The sequence below is a fragment of the Oncorhynchus kisutch genome, linkage group LG16 (assembly GCF_002021735.2).
Source record: "Oncorhynchus kisutch isolate 150728-3 linkage group LG16, Okis_V2, whole genome shotgun sequence".
Taxonomy (NCBI): domain Eukaryota; kingdom Metazoa; phylum Chordata; class Actinopteri; order Salmoniformes; family Salmonidae; genus Oncorhynchus; species Oncorhynchus kisutch.
In genome coordinates, this window is record NC_034189.2 from 42,496,914 (window position 1) to 42,508,838 (window position 11,925).

Consider the following 11,925-nt stretch of genomic DNA (forward strand, 5'->3'; position numbering starts at 1 on the left):
ACCTTGGAACAATTAATTGAAGATGATTTCCTGGTGCTTTTAGTATTTTGTCTAGCAATGAAAATTGTAAATATAAAAATAATTTTAAAAGTGTGGCTCAGAATACTTGGGGTGCCAAATAAAACCAGCCGCAGTCCAAATTTGGTCTGCGGGCCGCCATTTGGGGAACCCTGGTTTCCAGTTACAGCAGCCCATCCAATGAGTCCTGATAGACTATAAACCAAGAGTACTGCCAAGTAGGCCTACATGTCCAAATGCAGAGTCCCACAACCCAAAATGGGGAATGAACTATCTTTCCGACATCTACGGTGGGATTATAGCGAACAGTGTGTGTACTGCAGGCTTCTGATCGTCCTTCTTCGCCTTTCTCTGAATAACAATTGGACCACCTAGTGGTCAAATATGTTATAGTCCCCGGTAGAGTAGAAAACCCAATTCCAATTCGACCACTAGCACCTATTTCCTAGCCTATACACTGTCTTGTCAAACGTTACATTAATGAGATTTGATAGGTTTTAAGAACAAGACGATATCTTATATTTCACTATTGTTTATATTCATCCAATATCTTTCAGCTCTTCAGGGATGAGGGAAGTATAGTGGGTAGGAGTAGATTTGGAATTCGGAGGCATTGCGTCACAAGTCAAAGAGCCCTATGTGTTTCCACTCACTCGACGTTTCCTATGAAAATGAGTTTTGCTTCAGTTGAAGCGTAAATTTACGTTTTTTTTGTACGTGTAAATTTAATATACTTCACCTGAATGCGGTCCATTAAAAAGTTACATTAAGTGACGAAATAGCTAAATACAAGATTGTCGACTTCGCTTGCTGGCCAGCTCCGCCAGCGGAGTCTAAAGTCAAGATGGACCAGGCAGCGAGCCGATACCAAGTGGTGAGACAAAACAATCGACATTGTCATCTGTTTGGGAACTCCAACTAATATAAACTATTTACAACATTACTTTGTGTCAAACTAGACTTAGAAATGTTTAAGTTGATGGCTTGTAATCAAACTGATGTTCCTCGTGCCTGCCACTTCCGCATTATTCAGCAGCAGATCAACAGTACAATAGCTAAGCTAACTTAAACGTTGCTAAGCTAGCAAGTTCCAATTCAATTTGAGTTCAGTGTTAGCAAATGACAGCACTTTAGCTCTTAGTTAACTCTGCTTGTATTGGTTTTCTGAACGGATAACTAACTCCGCTAGCTAGCGAACGTTATTTAGCTGTATGTCAGCCAGAGCCAGGTAAGCTAACACAGGCTAGAGTTCAATTATATACAGCCATTTGTGGTAACTACCAAATCTACCTTGCTCAAGTATGTTTAGCCCCCCCAAAAAAGCCACACCGTAGGCCTGTAACACGTGCCTAATACATGATCCCATCATAAATAAAGGTCAAATAAATATAGAGTATGTGGCCCATGGACCCACAAACAAAATATCTGTAGTGCTCAAGTAATTGGCTTTCCATGAGAAAAATATACCCTCCCCGCGCAAAGATGCTATTCCTAGTTGTACAATAATGGTCACAAGTACAAGGCGGTTAGCTATCCCGTCCTCAAATGTTAGGTTATTGTTCAATCCAGTTTTCTAGGTAGTTATTAGCTCTAGACAGATCCCTGTATGGTATATCTTCCATGCAGGATTCAGCGTTTCCGTTAGGATTTATTTCAGCAGCATTGACAAAGTTGTTGGGGTGGGGGGGCATAACATTTAGAGACCCTCTTCTTGCGCCATACTGTTGCTCTTTTAAATATAATCTCTAGCAATTCTACACAATTTACCACGGGGTGGATATAACATTTTATAGTTTTAAAGCTTATTTCCTGCATTTCTATACATTTTACCAATTTTATACAATTCTACAAATTTTTGCCATAGCTTATTCTGTGTTCATGTACTGTCTGTGCGACTCAAACATAACATGCCATGTCATTTGTTTTATTTTTCTTTCCCCTTTCTAGTTTTTATTTAGGTGATTTGTTAGTTTTCAAAGATTATCTTATTAAAAAATATATAGCTCCATTATGTTATCTACATAGATTATTTCTGGTCTTAGTCATTTAAGTAAGTTGACACAGAAAAAATTTCAGCACCTCCCCCCATTTGTATTTTTTATTACTAAAAATAAATATAAAGGATATAGAAATTACAAAAAAAAGTGTGTGTGTGTGTATATATATATATATATATATATATATATATATATATATATAGATATCACAACATGTAAAGTGTTGGTTTCATGAGCTGAAATAAAAGACCCCAGAAATGTTCCATATGCACACATTTCTTACATCCCTGTTAGTGAGCATTTCTCCTTTGCCAAGATTATCCATCCACCTGACAGGTGTGGGATATCAAGAAGCCGATTACACAGCATGGACATTGCACAGGTGCAACCTTGTGCTTTGGGACAATAAAAGGCCACTCTAAAATATGCAGTTTTGTGTCACAACATAATGCCACAATGTCTGAAGTTTTGTTCAATTGGCATGCTGACTGCAGGAATGTCCACCAGAGTATTGAATGTTCATTTCTCTACCAAAAGCCGCCACCAATGTCGTTTTAGCGAATTTGTCAGTGCGTCCAACCGGCCTCACAACCGCAGATCATGTATGGTGTTGTGTGGGTGAGCGGTTTGCTAATGTCAACGTTGTGAACAGAGAGCCCCATGGTAGCGGTGGGGTCCTGGTATGGGCAGGCAGAAGCTACAGACAATAAACACTATTTTATTTTATCGGTGGCCATTTAAAAGGTCATAAATACCGGGACCGGATCCTGAGGCCCATTGCGAGGTCAAGTTTTATTAAAGGTATCTGTGACAGGATAGCATATCTGAGCTCCTAGTCATGTTAAATCCATAGATTAGGGCCTATTGAATTTCTTTCAAATGACTGATTTCCTCATATGAACTGTAACTCAGTCAAATTAGTGAAATTGTTGCGTTTTATCTTTTTGTTCAGTGTGTATATATTATTTCAAAAAATTTAAAAAACATTGGAGTGTTCTAGCGTTGAATGGGTAATGGATAGGGGAACATTGTTCAACCTACCATTTTATTTGGCGGTAACAAGGAAATATTCAGAAATCCACTTTTTGTGCCGCGTGAGAAATGACTCTTACATGTGTGTAAATACTTGTTTGGGTCGTGCTGTGTGACGCGCTGTCATGTTCGGCACTTGGCCTCTAGCACCAGCTTTAGCTATGCTGCTGGAGGTTGGCTATTGCTTGGCTGTCTAGTTGTCAATGTGAATGCTGTGTATACAATACTAGGGTCACTTCTGGTTTAGTCCTGTATCGGCCCCTCACTCTCTAAAGCAGGAAACTTCAACTTTCATAGTCGTTATCGTGCCATGTGTATTTTGGTTAGCAATAATTACTTCCATAGACTGACTGATTTTGATATGGGATAAGTTAATTAGGCAGTTGTAAGCCATTGAATAATGTAGCCTACTGGCCTTAAAAGTCCAAATGTCCACTGCTGCACTATGCTGGAATGCTTGTTGACATCAGACATACCACGGTATGCCTTTCCTTTTTTGCTTCTTGATGTGCAGAACTATTTCAGCCACAGCCATGCTATTTTGATCCTGCCTCTGCACTTTCCTCAGTCGCTAGGCAACTGTGGTTTTGCCTCCAATGTGTCATCTTTCTGTCAGGTTTTCAGTTTTGAGGGCAACCTGTATTTAGATGCATCATACAGGCTGTTTTTACGATGTACTCTCCCCAGCCATCCTTGTTATTTGTGTACACTCATTCTGAACAGGTCTTTATTAAACATGTAGGCCTAACCTATCTATTTGGACTTGTTTTTTATTGTTGTATTATACTGAGATGACCTCAGGAGTTCTTGTTTAGGCTTTGGTTTGCTGATGGTGAAATAACTAAATCACCCCCGGCCAATTATGCAGTTCTTACAGCTCTTGCATAACTGGTGTCCTTGACACCGGATAGCTTCGCACTCACTCATTCTCCTGGCTTTGCACATTGACCCCGCAGTGTGTAGAGCACTGCTGGACATGATGCCAAACTTCATCTACAGCTAAGCCACAAGTTAAACTCTGGTCTGTTGACCTGCGCAAAAGCCACAGCCTCAAGTGAGCTGCAAGACTAAAGCCACATTTGGCACTGCTGCCACACTGTTCAAGGCCTAGGCTATGCAGACTACATCATTTGTCATTGGCCAAATATAAGGCTGTGTTGTCTTCTCTAGAATCTTACTTTCACCCTTCTGTTTCCCATGACCATGTTGTCTTCTTCCAACTGGATGCTATGCTGGAAATTTGCCTAGATCACATGTTGTTTTGGATGTCTTCAGCACTCTTAGCACTGGAATCAAATGTTGCCTACTTAGTTTATTACAAAACACCAGATGATCTTTCAGTGTTGGGCCATGACCACATCTCTCCAAGCGTCTCAGTTTACAGGGCTTCCCTCTCCTTCCTCACCTTTGACAGTCTGTGTTGTGAACTTGTGACATGGGTTTTATTGAAGTGACACTTAACTCCTTCTCTATACTCCCTGCCCCCCCTTCTCTCTCAGTTTGAGAATGATGAAGACGACTCCTGTGAGCCCTCCACCAGCGCCCAGCAGCCGTGCACCTCGGCCCAGGCCAGCTCGTCCTCCCAGGCCTGCCCAGTCCCAGTAGCCCTGGAGGGGGATGCAGAGGCCCCACCTCCCCCGTATGCCAGCATCGCCCTGGGAGACACCTCTTCCATGCCTGGTACAGAACCAAAGACTCCATATACTGTCTGTTAGAATTTTTTTAATCCCCATCCCCATTTATCCCCCCCATCCCTACTCTTCAGTTTAGCTCATGTCTTTGCTTCTGCCCTTTTCTCCATCTCATTCTCTCGCAGCGTCTGTAGCTCTTTCAAACATGCTGGAACCTGCCAGTTGCCCTAAGTATAGGCCGATAGTTCACACGGCTCCTGGAATTAAGCCGATGTGATTTCCTTATTTGATTGAATTGATTTCCGAACTTCATCTTCACCTTGTGAACTGTGTTAATTGGCCATGTCTCTTCCCTGTGGTCCCCCAGTAGAGAGCAGTTGTTACCCAAGTGATTTCCCCGTGCCGCCCCCATACAGCGTGGCCACCTCTCTTCCCACCTACGATGAGGCAGAGAAAGCCAAAGCGGCAGCAATGGTACTCTCTGCTGTGGAGGTGATACCAGGGGTAGGACACACACACACACACACACTCGCACATGTACGTGTTTAAGTATGGGATGTTTACCCATGAAAACAGGATTATTCAGCTGGAATGCTGTAAGGATCTTCAATGCTGCTGTTGTTAACTACACAGCATAACAACATATTTCCGGACCACAACATAGCTACAACGGTATTTACAGTATGTTAGCTCTATTTTATGTAGGTTTAGTACAAATACCCATTGAACTGTGTTTCTGCTTTCTCAACGCCAAAAGAGAAGGAAATGTCGACACGCAACAGTACTATACTGCTCATCTCCTTATTCATTGGGATGACCGAGCTATTGCTACGTTCCTGCAGAAGAGGTGGATGAGTTGTTTTCCTGTCCTCTTTTGCTTAAACAGGAGGATGACTTCCCTCCAAGGGATGACTTCAGCGACGTCGACCAGCTGAGGGTGGGGAACGACGGCATATTCATGCTGGCCTTTTTCAGTGAGTGGATCTGTTTGTGCACGTAACCCCCCCCATTCTTCAGTGAGTTGACAAGCCAAATAGCCTCTTTCACTGAGTGGACTGGCCCATTTCAGTCTGAGCAGGGGAACATAACAAAAGTTTGCTTTGGATGAAAATGTCAGTAAGCAGTTTAAGGTGTTTTCTATGGATTCACCACAAGGTGGCAACAGTCAGACTCATTGAAGACAACATGATCTCTTCCTCCAGTAGGAATGGAGGTGGGAAAGGTCAAAGTAAGTCAGCTTAGCTATTCTCTGGCTGCATTCATATGGCCTCAGAATGTATTTTAGTATGTATAGAAGGACATCCAATTTGTAATATACTGAACAGTGACTCCCTCAACAAATGTCAGTCAACCTTGAGAGTGGTGTCTGTTTGTCTGTCGGTCTGTGCTTGTAACTGCATGCTTTCTTCTGTCTCCAAACAGTGGCCTTCCTGTTCAATTGGATTGGGTTCTGCCTGTCATTCTGCCTGACCAACACCATCGCTGGCCGATACGGGGCCATCTGCGGCTTTGGCCTCTCTCTCATCAAGTGGATTCTCATCGTCAGGGTAAGTGCAGTATTGGCGTAAAGGGGCCTAATCAATGCATCTAAAATAACTTACAGAGTTGATTTTCTATTAAGGGACAGGATATACAGGTCTTTACTTTAAAAGCAGCCCATACAAAGAGCGTCTACTTCAAACGTCAATGTTAGAAATGGTTTACTGTAAATTAACTGGCTAGCATTATCCTGCTTAATAGGTAGCCTAGCAGTTAAGAGCATTGGGCCAGTAACCAAAAGGTTGCTGATTTGAATCCCCGAGCCGACTAGGGAAAAAATCTGCCAATGTGCCCTTGAGCAAGGCACTTAACCCTAATTGCTCTTGTAAGTCGCTCTGTTTAGGGGAATCTGCTAAATTACTCAAATGTTTATTTTTGTATGTATTTTTTTTAACAAAAAAGTGAAATGCTTCACTTGACTAGCATGTTATAATGAATTGAATGTTACAAAATGAATTTCAATTATGTCCAGTACATCACTGCATATCCCAGTCATGGCTTGTGCAGCAGGAAGCAGATGCTTGCTAAGGCTTGTTAGCCCTAGATGTGAGGAGGACACCCTTAAGAGCAGGAGCCCAGTGTGCTCTCTGTGCTCCGGGCATCAATCAAAGCCCTGTAGAATTTCCACATGAAGAAGCAACACACTGGTGGATGTAGTTATTAACCCCGGGCTTTCATCATTGCTCTGGTGCACACAGCTCCTGCCACTGGATGTTGTGCAATACTAGGCTATACAGTAGTTTAGGCCTTTATCCGAGCAGTGCCAAATCAAAGGCCTGGTATCCGGGAATAGTTTTTTTTTTTTTTTGTCCTTGAAACCGGCCCATGGTCTCAATTAGGACACCCAACATTTGAGGAATTGAGGCTTGAGGAAGTCTAATCCTAGCTCAAGGAAATATTTCTCCCATCGTCATTCTGATCATCTGTATGTGTTTACAGGAACTGTCATTCAAAAGTATTGTCCTGTGGTAGGAAATGTTGAATGTCCGTTTCCTGTACATTCCACTTTCCCACAGTTCTCGGACTACTTTACTGGATACTTCAATGGGCAGTACTGGCTCTGGTGGATTTTCCTGGTCCTCGGTAAGTTTACAGATCTCTATAGCAAATGCTGCATTCTTCAACTGGCCAATTGCTGAGGAATTAAGCTGTACTAATGTATCCACTTAGGATGCTATACACCAATGCCATCTGGTGGCTGAAATGATGTACTACTAATCTGCCCACAATAAAGTTAATTCCTTGACCTTGGATGAATATTGGTGAAGTGTTTTTATTTTTTTACTAATGATTTCGAATCCCTTCCTCAGGTCTCCTGCTTTTCTTCAGAGGGTTCGTGAACTACCTGAAAGTGCGCAACATGTCTGAAAGCATGGCTGCCTCGCACAGAACACGCTTCTTCTTCCTGTACTGAGGTATATGAAGACCTTAGGACACAGTCACCGCATACTAACATGTATAGTAGATAGTATCCTAGAGACCTTGACATTCATATAAAGGAAAAATTAAGTTATTGTTTATGAAATAACACTATATATTGTTGTTACCAATTTGTCTTTATCTAAATGGCGACGTTGTAACATCCGCTACCCGTAGTCTGCGAATTCTACAACGGTAACTTTTTCATATTTCCCCCCCCCCCCACTTCCTCTGCTCCAGGTTGTTGCACCAAACATTCCTCCTTAATGTGAAATTCCCTGAGGATTTGCGACCCTCTTCTCGAATGACCAGGACAAAAAAAATATATAACCGTGAAAAGACGCGAGGAAGAAAAGAACCAGTGCGTCATTATCGCTGCGAAAGTCGCCGTCTTTCATTAAAAGCAAAAACAGCTGACTCATCTCTTTCAGAAAGTCCGTACAGTACAGATTAACCCAGCAAATATACCCTGTGTTTTTATTTTATATTTCCATTGGCTTTGTTTGGCTCTCTAGATTTCAATTGCCTTCCTGATCTAACTCCTGTTATGGTCCCATCCTGCTTAATATCCCAAGTCTTGTACATTGAATACACCTCAACATGGGGTAGAATAGTCCAGTGTAGTAGCTGGGTCTACATGTTGTGGATGTTTATTGAAAAGTACACACCTGAACATGAAAGAGGACTGTATACAGCCAAGAGGTCTCATGTAATTGTGTCCTTTCCTGAACTGGATGTCTGCTAATGAGGATGATGATGAAACGGTTAGTCTTATTATTTTTTTAAAGAACTTTTAGAGTTCCATTGGAGTATCAATTTGTATTTTATTCCATGATATTAATCCCCATATTTAATTGTCTTTGGTATAAACATGTTATTTGAATGAAACTCATGACTTTTATCGTGAAAGGATTGAACTGTATCACAGCTTATGCCAATTTATTATATTTGCACTTTTCAAGAACCTCTTCAGTTGTGCATTGCTTACTTGTCGTAGTGCGTAGCCTGATCTCTTTGTCAATCCATTTTGAACTGGAATTTGTGTTTATCCCAAAAAAGGATATCTGCCTTTTTGCACTTTTTATTTTATTTTAAAGAATTACATTTTCATTTGAGTTGATTATTGCAATTAGCCTGGATTGTGACATTTTTAAACTTGTCGCGTTTTCTTTAATGCTCGAATGATGCCTTTCTCATTTTGTTTCTGTTACACAGAAGCCTCATCAGCAATATCAACAACAACAAAAACTTAATGCATGATTAGTCTGGCCGAGTTGGTTATAACAGTATTCAGCTAAAGCAACGTTATTAATATTATATTTGTATGTTTGTGAAACAGCCAAACGAGTTTTGACAAATGATTATTGGAACATGCTCTGGTACTCCAGAGATGATGATGCGTGCTTGTTAACCCTTTAACCTGAAGTCTTTCAAAATGCCAATAAAGTTCCAAATGCACCCTTTGACTGCCTCATGTTAGAATTCATTTGATGTCGAGTAGGCCTAATCGTGCTATTGTGAGCACTGGAGGATGTTGAATAGCCTCTCTTATTTAGGGCTGTGTCTGAAAACGCTACTAGCTGTTAAGTCCTTGCTTCCTCCGTTCCTGTTTCCTCAATTGTTCTCAAAGCGCATTGGATGACCGGATACAAGGTCCCGCCCTCCAACCTCTTCCTCCATGGGTCTTTTGAGAGGAATTGAGAGACAGCCCATGACACTGATTCTCTCTAAACCCTCAGTTTATAGTTTGGTTGTTGGTTTCGTTAGATGGCGCACATTTACCTCACTCTTTGGCATTTGTGCAACCAAATATGTTTTATCGAAATGACAAAGTATAAACTTCTTCCTGAAAAGCTCATTGTTTGCCGTACAGAGGCCTGCTTCTACTGAATGCATGTGGGTTTTATTTGTTCTTTCTTTTGGCTGTCCCCAATCCAGCCTCTTTATAAACTGTTAATGAGTGACCCATTTACAGAACTCCCTTCCGGTTGGCAAATGTTCTCTTTTTTTTATTTTTTATGGGGTACTTTTTTTGTCTCTCCCCTTTATCAGGCCGGGATAGCTTAGGCTCTACTTCTCACAACCTCAATACTCGCCCACCTCCTCCATCCACCCTTTAACTAGAGCGATTTGGAATGGAGACCAGGGCACAAAGTAAACTCAGTCACACGCACCGACCCAGAGGGAACAGTGCTGACAATCGCTGTCGACAGCATATCTGAGGTCTCGTTAGCCTCTAGCTAGTTATGGCCAACCTAAGCATGTGCCTGCCCTGCTGCCCGCTTCCCGGCCCGTTGTGGATGTGGACGCTACCGGGGCTTTAAGTCAACAGACTCTCCTCACTCTGAAGGGGTGATCAAGCTGAGCTCTTAGAATCAGTTGACTCAAAGATGACACCTCCCTCCAGGGCACAGGAGAGAACGAGAGGGGACGGAGTTGAAACTAAATAGTAGACGGTAATAGGGTTGCTGTGTGTGCTTCCTGATGACTTTGGAAGTCGGTGTGTGTCTTGGTGAAAATGATCGGTGTGCGTGGATGCATAATGTGTACTAGTGAGTGTATGCGATGTTGCTGATTTCTATGGTTGTGCCTGCATACATGAGGATTTGTGTGTGTGTGTCTCTGTGATAGTGTACACGTATTAGCATACACAACGAGCATGTTCACAAGAAACGGCGGGATATGTAATCTTAGCAGCACAAGGCTGCTACAGCTTTCAAGTGGGCATGGAACATGCCGTGTGGAGGGAAGAGTGGCTTGGCTCACCTGTTGGTTTGGCAGGTACACTCTTGTCTCTTTACATCAGAGTAAAGTAACCACAAATAGTAGAGCCTTGGGCTCTTTCTGCGCTGTGTGGAGGGTTTGGAAGGATTTCCTAAATGCATGCATGCCTGTCTTCAGTCAAGGTGGGCTATGGTTCTTTGTTATCGTCATACAGGCATGCTAGAATTCTCATGCATACTGATTACTTAAAATTGGGTTGTTGCATTTCACTGTGTACACATTTAGCTAATCAGCACGAGATCAGGAAATATTCCTTCTCACTGAATGAACTGAAATCAAGTGATGCTCATAAAGAATTGCACTTTTGGTGGCCGTTATCAAGCATGTTTCCAATTGCAATCAATTCCAAAGGACTTACTGATGTCTGTGTGCTTCCGTACGTGTGTGTGTGTGTATAGCAATCCAGCCAGGTCCAAACCTACAGAGGAACTCTTGAGGTCATTTCACACATCTGTGGGCTTTGGAAAAAACCACCACAGCCTGACCACATGGCCATCTCTATACCTAAAGAGGAATTCTACACCTGGCTGCAGAAACCAGTTCAAAGCCAGCCTTTCTGACACTGCATGCCAAACTATCAATAGCCCTGAGGTGTCATAGTACAGTTTTAGGTGCAGGGTTAGACAGAACGGGTCTAAATATTCAACAACTTCTATTTGGATGAGAAGAATTTCAGATGAGAGGAGAAGTAGGATGCTGAATTAAAGGATAAGCACATTATGGCTGAGGTTCGGGTAAGAGTTAGTTAAAGCTGATTCAAAACACTGCCCATAACAGCTAATCTAGGGTTGTTTTATTTGCTAACCTCATGATGTTTACGGGTTTCACTGTGGTATTGGAGGACTGATCCTAGACCAGTCGTTAATGGCAGATTATAACCACAGCCAATATAAAGACTCATGGAGGAGAAGCCAGGCCTCAGATCTGTTGTGGGGAGTGGTGTTGGAGCTGGCAGGGAGTTGCTCGCGCTCACTTCCCAAGCGCTCTCCACTTTGACAAGGTTAATCTGCTCTGACGATGAGCAGTTGTGCTTGGCTCTGCTCCTCCTAGATTCCTTCCCATAACCGTAACATGAACTCCTCCAGCGCGATAGGGAACCTGGAGTAGAAAGTAGTGTGTTTTACATGACCTCCTTTTGATGTGATCAAGGGATGCATCCTGTTTTGGTGGTGTGTGTGTAGGTTTGCATCAAGGGAATGTGGAACAAATAAATACATTGAGGTCAGACATAGACTTAGTCCCAACAGATTTGTCTTGAAATGGGAATCATTTTAATCTGCATCAAATCATTTGTTTCTGAAGATTTGTCAATGGAGTCAAATCAATCACTTTTAGAGGTTAATAGCCTACAGTATAATGTGAAAATATGCACCTATTCCTGTATTATGAACTGAAACCTCTAATAATAAAACGTACAATAGGTTTTTTGCAGAATAAAACATACAACACATGTTAAACAGATACAAATACACAGATATTATGTGTCACTTCTAGCCCCACATAGA

General features: G+C 42.0%; 1 protein-coding gene across 2 annotated transcripts; it reads left to right on the forward strand.

The window, feature by feature from the left end:
* Positions 1-586: 586 nt before the first annotated feature.
* LOC109878174 (NEDD4 family-interacting protein 2-like) lies at positions 587-9,099 on the forward strand. Of its 2 annotated transcripts, none has more exons than XM_020470398.2 (8): positions 587-892; positions 4,547-4,727; positions 5,046-5,182; positions 5,565-5,652; positions 6,101-6,225; positions 7,234-7,300; positions 7,528-7,632; positions 7,877-9,099. In XM_020470398.2, the coding sequence occupies exons 1-7, from the start codon at positions 863-865 to the stop codon at positions 7,629-7,631; spliced, it is 732 nt and encodes a 243-aa protein (XP_020325987.1). In that variant the 5' UTR covers positions 587-862; the 3' UTR covers position 7,632; positions 7,877-9,099. The 2 variants fall into 2 exon arrangements, with proteins under 2 accessions (XP_020325987.1, XP_020325988.1); XM_020470399.2 differs by having other exon boundaries at positions 613-892; positions 5,049-5,182.
* The last annotated feature ends 2,826 nt before the right edge of the window (positions 9,100-11,925 follow it).